This window comes from Haliotis rubra, unplaced genomic scaffold, assembly GCF_003918875.1.
Source record: "Haliotis rubra isolate DU_JTF1 unplaced genomic scaffold, ASM391887v1 Scf350, whole genome shotgun sequence".
Lineage (NCBI taxonomy): Eukaryota > Metazoa > Mollusca > Gastropoda > Lepetellida > Haliotidae > Haliotis > Haliotis rubra.
Genome location: NW_025767025.1, coordinates 72,706 through 82,371, shown reverse-complemented (window position 1 = coordinate 82,371; position 9,666 = coordinate 72,706). Strand labels below are relative to the sequence as shown.

The 9,666-nt window shown below is 37.1% G+C and overlaps 1 protein-coding gene across 1 annotated transcript; it reads right to left on the bottom strand.

Annotated features, from left to right (window-relative positions):
* Nucleotides 1-260: 260 nt before the first annotated feature.
* On the bottom strand, nucleotides 261-8,180 carry LOC124285059. The gene is given in 5 exon segments (XM_046721204.1): nucleotides 261-562; nucleotides 564-658; nucleotides 7,284-7,314; nucleotides 7,316-7,441; nucleotides 7,849-8,180. Coding segments are annotated over 5 exon segments (654 nt in total). The 5' UTR covers nucleotides 8,112-8,180; the 3' UTR covers nucleotides 261-423.
* Nucleotides 8,181-9,666: the final 1,486 nt, after the last annotated feature.

Below are 9,666 nucleotides of genomic sequence, written 5' to 3'. Positions count from 1 at the left end.
CTGCTATCCTTACAAACTGCCACACTTGCCTGTATGGAAGTGAAACTAGCTCTTTCTTTCAGCTCAATCCATCATCACTTCAAGAATACATACACACCTAAACTAGATTATAACTGTTTGAGACCTGTGCTTTCATGTAGAGTGAGTGAGTATGGTTTTACGCCGCTTTAAGCAATATTCCAGCAATATCACGGCGGGAGACACCAGAAATGAAGACAAAGTGATTTCAATGTTACAACAATTATGTGTAAGCAATTTCCTTTTGCGAATACGCTGGCTATGCCCCTGGTAGTGAAATATTGATTGTAAAGATAACTGTATATTCCAATGTCTTGTATATTTATTCAATGCAAATCTGTTACATGTACAGTTCAAGTTACACATTCATTCTCCTGAATATGTAGTACATTTCATTCTTAATAATTATTTGTTAATAATTTTTTGTAAGAGTTCAAACAACGCTGTCTTTTCTTTGCTCTCCATCTCCATTCTCTGTCGCCTCTCTTCTCTATCCTGCTCAAATCTTTCTCTCTCAAGTTTCAGTTCCTCATATCCAGTTCTTGTCTTGTCGTCTCAGCTCTGCCTCCTGCTCTGACTTAGTTTTGAGGTAGTCTAGTACGCTGGTACTACTTCTCCTCTTAGTAGGGGTTGTCTCATCCTAGAGATCTGGATGTAGAGAACACAAATACATATTTAAGACCCTACATATCAAGAAAAGAACAAAAACATCGATAAACCATTGTTACTTTGCATAATTTTACCTTAATTCAGATGTTTGAGATTTTATATTTTATATTCAGGAAAGAATCACTAACCTTTACCAGTGATAAATCTACAAATTCCACTGCCTGAGTCCTGGGACTCGCTTAGCTTAATAGCTATGAGTCCAGTCTGAAATAAATGAGCCCCTCAGAACTTTTATGAGTCCTTAACACAAATTAATGCGACAAATATTATTCAAACTGGTTTATTGTTACTGTGTATAGGTTACACAGGTGAGTCTGACTGGTCTAGGATATTTCACAGGACAGAGCTGGTAGTACTTTATCTGACCGACTCTGCAACATGTACCATATGCGAACATGAAGATAAAATGGTAGATTTGAGCCGAACAACCTGGTGGAAGACATATTCGAGAATAGATTCAACGAATAGAATACTATTGACAATATCATCAAGAAGGCAGAGGAGCATATTTGTGCAAGGGTTACCAGAGGCACTGAACAACACAAGTAGCAAGTAACACAATCAAAGTTACTTGTATTATTTGAGTTCATAGAGTCGTCATTCTTTTGCAGTTTTCCATTTGTTCAGGGTAGCTTCAAACTCAAAGGCTTTTCTTGGTTGACCAAGTTTTACTCTCATTAATCTGTCCTATTTCTTGATGCAGTTAGGGTTAGATTTTGGACAGAATACCCTCTCTCACACCCTGCAGTGTGCACAGCCAGTTTGAGAGCCAGTTGACCAAGTTTAATGATGTTGGGGAAATCCTGTGCATGATAGGTGTAAATTAATTTCCACAATTCACAGGAGGAGTCTCTTGGATACTGCTGGGCAAGGACAACCTTCTTTAACAGAGCCCATTCTTTGACAGTTTGCTCACTGTTGATAATGGGTTATGTTGTCTTGTGCAGAGTTTTACCATCTTCCTTCCATGTCATGGTTTGGTCTTCACCATAGTGCTGACAGAGTTTATCTATTTCCTTTCGCCCATAGTCATCCAGCTGCTGTTCATTCAAGAAGCTGATTGGTCTCATGGAGAGGATACCAAATGATGTCAGTAGGTCATCAGAAGGAAATCTGAAAGTATAATTCATTATCTGTGTACAAGTTCATTGTTTTGTTTGTGAGGTGAAATTGGGTTTTAACGTCGTACTTGAGAATATTTCACTCATATGACGAGTTTTGTTTGTAATAAATGTTTGGAATGAGTGAGATTAAACAGCTTCATCATATGTTCAGTGTTGTATGTTGATTTAAGTATTATTATATAATGCCACTGTTGTATTATTACTTTGTAGCATTTAAGGTATGGAAACTCAAGCTGCACTGTAACTTACCTAGATGAAATGTTGTCCACTAAAGCAGTTATGAAAGTGTCAACTACGCTCTGAAGATTAAAGTCAGGTGTCTTCAGAATATGATGGTCCTCCTTGAAACTTTCATTCTTCATATCTTCAGATAGTTGCTTAAGATGTCCCGTTTCCATTGACTTCACATTCAAACGTTCCCTCACACAAAAGTCAAGCTTTACCTGTATAAATTAAATATAAGTTTGATAATAAAAGAAAAATGAAATTCTGTTTCAGCTTTTTATAATAACACATTCATTCAGGTGAATAATCTAATGATAATTCTATTAATTAAATGCATGTATTTACCTTCACCAAGGCAACATCAATATAGACCATTCTTAGCCAATATCCCTTAGTGATGATCCCCCTAGTTCATATGTACACAATTTGCCCCTCCCCCTGCCTCCCAAAACAAACTGGGAGACACCCCAATCCCCACACCTAAAATCATCATCACCCCCTAGTCATAAATTATGATCGGTCCAATATATTAAAAAAAATTAAACATATGGACATGTGCAGACACTCTTGTCATGATGGCAAGGGAATTTTATTTGCAAATATTCTGTATCAGTGATATTAGATTGGCTGCAAATCAAAGTAACATTTCAAGTACATATATATGCAGGACATACACATGCTGTTAAAAAAATCTTAAATATGTATCTACTTTCAAAATTACAGCATACTGACCAGTACTTCAGGGATACAGGACATATTACTGGACAATCTAATTACACCAACTGAAATATATTTAGTGTTTAAATATCCATTTCAGATGCTGCTAATTAAGAGTCAGAGAGCATGTCACCAGCTCAGGAACCTCCCATAAGGAATCTACCACAGTCACCATCTCAGATACAGTAAGAATGTCAGATCGTATTAAGTTAATTTTGCCAACTGACATGGTTTTAAAGAATTTAATACAACTGAACTTTGACCTATATGCTATGTTATTTACATATAAAAATATTGATTGCCCATACTGTCTAAAATATGAAATGATGTTAGCCTCTATTCCTTGATGTATATTTGTAATTCCAGAGATATATTTATTGTTTGTGTGGTCGAAGAGATAATACTGATGCTTTACAATGCTTATATTACAGTGAAGCAGAGAGTGATACAGCAGCCACTGACCCCAGTCCTACATAGAACAACTCCAGCAAAACTTACATGAACAGGAGAGGCAACTCTAGGAAAAGGTTGACAAAATAGAAAAATTGAACAGAAAACTTGAACTTGAAAAGTTTGGAGTTTGTAAATTCATGTATGATGATAAAAATTGATTGAACATTTTACAGTATTCCATCATTTCAAACATTGGCACTGATTAGCTGGAACTTTTTCATTTGTTGAATATCTTCCCAGGTTTTGTGAAGTACCTTGCCCAAACAGCACAAGAAGTGACAGACATGAATGTAAATGAAATTGTTTGGTGCTTTTGTGTTTTGTAAATGATGGATGAAAAAAGAGACAGCTGTAATACATACACATTGATGGATTTAACTGAATAATAGAAAGGTCTTTCATAATGGCATAGTTGTAGATGTAACTCATTTGCTGCTGTTTAATTAATGATTGATGAAAAAGAATTTATTTCATCCTGTTTGAAAAGAGTTAGTTGGGAATCAGAAAAAAACATCATTCATAGGTAAGAGATTATGATAATGTGTAAGGGGAGAAAACTATGATAAATTATGAATTGATCCAGCTGTAATTGTTGCCATTCATGTCAGACTAATCTAAAAGGATACTTCTATCAACATAAATATTGCACCCAATATATTTTCAATTTGCATCCTCTGAATATTGTATTGTTATTCATCAGTATTACAGTTGGAAGCTATTGTGAATGTGGCTATTGTTATTGGACTTTTAAGACACCATTTCAAAATAAATTTTTATTAACTGCACTCCAGGTGTTCGTTATTTATTTGGGTTAATTGTTTGCTGTAGTGTGAATCCTGTTATGTTAATCTGATAATATGTTCTCCTTAAAATGTCTTCAGTTACAGTGGTACAGAATAAATACACCTGATCTACAATAAATCAATTTTATGGTATAGTAACACAGTATTGAAAATTGGTTCAAATATTCCCCATGCAGGTACCACTTGTCCATTTAGGTAAAATAATTATTCACCTCCAAATCGGTCAAGAAAGAACTTGAAAAAAATCATCCAGTTTTGTCTTGCACATTGTGTCCGACCAGAGACCATATAATAGATATGGTCTCTGGTCCCACTCATGTTGATTGAAATAAATAGTTTCTACATGATGATGTGGCGATTCGTGGCGATTGTAACATGCAGCTACGCGCACATCGCCATCACCACTAGTCCTGTACAACTGAAAATAAATGCGTGAATAAATACCCTATATCTATAAAACAGAGTCGATAGGACAAAACATTTTAAACAGAAAAAATACCAAACAAATAATTTCATCACCTGAATAATACAAAAAATGTGTTTGGTCCAGATCCACTCGAGGAGAGCTATCTTGATCTACAAATTACTTATAATTTCGATTATCCAGCTCAAGAATTAACAACACTACTCCCATGTGGAAGTGGATGATTTGAATCCAGGTCAGGAAATACGTTGAGTCTTTTGCTTTGTTCATATGTTCATAAAGTAAACGTAATTGACTTCCCTTGGCAATATTTCCACTATTGTGACTTTAGAGTAGCTTCCCCTTCATGAATGCTGCGCAACATGGTAAACGTTACCTAGATATCTAGGTCATATGACTTATCGTGATGTACGGTAATTATTCACCATTCAATCTGTGGATATGCTACAGAAACATTTGTGTAGCCCTTTCCCATTTCTCTGCGATTTCCCTGAACTACTGGACAGTTTCGTAATGTACCGTTCAAGGGAAATTTGAAACCAGGAAGTACACATTGAGATTTGTCGCCATTATGCAATTGTGTCCTTGCCCCATTTAGCCTCGTTTTGGTACAGATATGAATATTCATGAGGCCTCATTAAGAATGGTCTATTTTCCTTCTGGAAGAATTGAGAGAGGGCTGCGACTGGGGCCATAGCATCCATCATCATGTATGTGATGGAAATGAACTTTTTGACTGCCTACCTAGGTGGAAAGATTCGAATAAAAAGCAAAGAATAAATTTAAATAAAGATTACATTCATGTTCTCATTAAAAGTTGAGGTACAACAAATTGAACATAATTTCCTAATGATTACTGGTATATTTACTAAATATGATGTTAGTTAAAAGTGTTAGACTCACCTTTTTTTCGGTCCATTAGCTATGTGATCACTGGTTGTGCCAAATTCTGACAGGTAAGTAAGCAGACTGTCCAGAGTTAGATACACACAGCTCAATGCCTCAAAATAAGACAGCCATCTAACAGAGTGAATCTCTTTATATGTCAGTTTTGGGTCTTCAAGTATTTTCTGAATTCCTTGTATTATGGATGCTCTCTTACTGCTGGCACGAAAGTAATAAAACAGATCTGTCAAAACTTATTGATGATCCTTCAAATGCTGAATGCCGGATGCAGCCTGAGATGTATAAAGGGCAAGTTTGTGAGCTATACAGTGTATGTTGGCACAATGTGGATTTTGTCGCTTTATGATGGCAGCTGCACCTAAAATTAATAAAGAAGAATATTAATAATTTAATTCATTTCAATCTTGATCCCAGACTCATGATCTTCTGTGGGGGGACACCACGCTTCTTCAATTGATCCAATATTTCCCTTGCAATTCCTTTCCCTGTCGCATCTGTGCACTCAATGTTGGTGACAAAATGAGTGCTTGGCACCATATCGAGTATTATTTGGCAGTAAATGACAAGGCGTTTGTGATTGCTGATGTCCGTACTCTCGTCTGCCAAGGCCGTAACAAATGGAGACTTTTCCATTTTAATTCGAAGGTGTTCCTCAATAACATCAAACATAGATGTTAATAGATCACTGGCACTGGTTGGAGAATCATAGTTGATTTTACCTTCCTTGAGAATTTCAATGTCTTCGGTTTCAAATTCATGTAAAAAGTCAACAAAACTTTTAAACTTTGTCAGTGGAATGTTTTCACAAATTAACCAGTGAACAGACTTCATCAAGGCGATAGCTGCTTTGTCCTGTTTCTCATACATACGTGCAGTTGCAACCTCGAAATCATCACAAAGTTTTGGAGTCTGAACGGACAGTTTATGATCATTATGATTAAGATGTCTGGTCAACGTTGTACTATGAAAATTTCTGCATTTAGCATCATGTGTCATGCCATTTTCAGTACATAGTGTACAAAACATGAAATCTCCTTTCCTGTCGTAAGTCAGCTTTGACCGATGAATATTCGGCCAACTTGACTGAAATTTCCTAACTTTTTGTTTTCTTATAGTATCACCGGCTTCTTGGGCAGAGCTGAATATTCACTTGTCTGGGTTGTATTTTTGTTTGTGTCACCTTGACCAAACAAAGAAGTTAATGTTTTTTGAGAAATTGACAGCTTTTGTATCTTTCTCGGTGGCATGTCGACTGCTACATGAGAGAAACTTGGTTTCCCACAAGCTTGCTTCCGATTGGCTGCTTATTTATTGTCAGCCAATCAGCTGCCGCGTTTCGAAGAAAATGGTTATTTTTAAACACGTACTTTTCCAGGAGCAATGAATCTTGGGATCTCATTTGCATATCGCTTACCTTCCTTTGTGTGACCTACATGTCTACTTTTGGAAACGCGGAAATGAACTGAATATCATGACGAATGAAAGCTGCGATCGTTTTAAAAATAATGTGTAGTTATTAGCTGACGTCAATTATTTGAGAATGGAAGTTAATGTCACCAAATGAAGCAGTCGCCAGTTCATAAGTGTTTTATTATTTTTAGTCGCTACTTCGAAAATTCACTCGCATTTGCGACTGTTTCACTCGCAATGTAGAGCCCAGTAACACGACAGAAACTTTGGTAGTATACAAGCTTGCTTCCGATTGGCTGCTGACTAGTCCGCCAATCAGCTGTCGTGTTTTGAAGAAAATGATTATTTTAAGACACGTAATTTCCAGGAGTACGAAGACAGCCATTTCGTGCATAACGATGATATTGCCTCTCCACAAAATTTAACATTAGTGTTTCATCAAAAGCTTGCGTCCAAGAGGACGCACATGTAAAACAAATATGAATCCTGCCAGAATTTATTTCGTCAGAGACGCGGGGGTAGATTTATCCCTGCTTTACTCATACCCTCCATAGCCTTCTTTCTTCCCTTTATACTCATTCGCAATTTTCTTAGACTTTTCCTCCTCACGATGCCTATCCTCTTCCTCCTTGAGTTCTGTTATTTCGTCCAAGAAAGCAATCTTTTCATCATATTCCTCAGTGTTGCCAGAGCTGGAAAACAATAATTATTATCAGAGCCTCAGAGGTTTGATATTGTAATGATCTACTGAACTTTAAATATCGAAAAAGGATTACTCTAAGATTTCCTATTTAATTTAACTTGAATTGATTAGTAATTTCAAATTTAATGTAAAGTTTTAATCATGTGTCCTTGTGAAAACATGCAGTACTCCTTTTTTACAGCCGCTTCTTTTGCATTTTTCAAAATGTATTGCGTCGATGCGTAGATTTAAAAAAGAATAATATTAATATAAGTAAATAGATTTGGGCTGTTTTTGTTATATTAGCGGCGGATTTAAACTGATCTACGTTTAGGCTATAGATTAAATGCATATAGTATAGGCTATAGATTAAATGCATATGATAATTAGAATCTGATGTTAAATATCATTTATTACCTTTTCAAATCTTCCGCAGGTTTCTTTGTGAATTGGTCTAACATCAAGTGCGTCCTCTCCTTAACTCGCCTAGCATCGACTTTGAAGTCTGACCGTGTACTTGTCAAGTTGTCTGCTGCTGTTTGCCATTTTCCCTTGTCTTTGAACGGGTTGGCAGCCAACACTTCCCTCAGCAATTTGACATCGTCTTTTTCAGAAAACCTGACTTGCGTTTTGCCATACTGAAATACGAAATTATTCATAAAGACACATGTCTGGAACATACTCTCATGATAAATAATTAATATCAACGATTCTAATGATGACCTGCCTTTAGCGATAGGTTGAATCTCGAGTCTAGAATACTGCATAAAACGCGTTATATTCCACAGAAACTGGTCACTAATTTATTACTGATGATACCTTGATACGTAATTTAACACAATATCTTAACGATACAACAGTCTATTCAGCTGGGTTTTTTAAAACAAGCTCACAAGTTTTCACTTACGTGTATCCTTCGAAGTAGGCGACAGCGGAAACTTGTAGGATGACAGGTCAGCAAATAGTGATGACGTAATACACAGGTATTTAGGGAATCCCCTGATCACACGTAGGCGTACATGTATACGTAGCGCTGCTCAACCTCTCTAATGTCTCCTGTTGTATGGTGTTTACGAAAAAACGGAGACACACTCGGCTACACTCTCTTCCAGCAGATACTCCAGTACGATAGAAACAAATGTTGTTTAGGTATTTACAAGATAATCGTAGATTAGCTGACTTCCCACACTTCTGCCGAGATTGCCTGGCTTCCAAACGCGCTTGTTTTTCTCTTTCTAGTTTTTCTTTCTCATCTCTTTTTTCCTGCTTACACCTTAATCATCTCATCGCTCGTCAGTATGCGGTGAGAAGTCCGCTTCCGTTGACTTTTGAACTTTGTTATTTCATTACAGGAGCTGGAAGGAAAACTTCACAGCGTCCATCGCAGCAGCTCGGAGACTGCAGCTATTTCAACAACTAAGTTGCCGGTTTCATCCAAAGAACAGGGGTTCCGTGTCCGACATAAGGGATGCGCCCTCTACACTGCTTCAGATGTAAATCGATCCACTGTCCCACCTATTGGGGTAGCAGACACTCCGGCATCAGGTGTGATAGTATCAGAATTCACCAGATTGTCAGCAACTCCCTCTTCTCCAGATGAATCAAAGTTAACGTGAAAGAGTATGCTTGCTATGGGACAAAAGCCTTACCTGGGATTGAATTCCTATTTACAGGGAATACTAGTATTCCACATTTGCGAAATCCACTACAAACATTTGAGGGCGTGAAAGCCATACTGTATAAGCTTGTCTGAACAAACGGGCCATTCCCATTTGGTCACCAGGTTATTGGGACTTGCACGATAAATTCACTGTTCCACTTCCTACTTAGGACCAAAGACTGATTTGTCCAGAGGGCAAAGCCACTGGGTTGTGTGAGGAGGAAAAAGCTAGTTTCATCATTTGCCTTCTCCAGAAACCCGAGTGTTTTGTGCGAATTGTGGCTGTCGAGCACGAGAAGTTGAAGCCTGTACAAATGTTTCATATGAGTAAACATTACATGGAGAAAAAATAAAATTTCACTGTACGAAATAAGGATCATAGCATAAATATATAATAATGTGGGGATCAAATAACGAACGCTCCATTTTCATTTTTATGTTGACAGTGACCTGTATCAAACCGGTCACTGTGTTTGAAGACTACAGTTTTGGTCAGGTTTCCGAACCGTAAGTGCATTATAAATTTCAGTATTTCAGACTCGATTATTTACAGACCGCCGCCATATAGCTGGAAA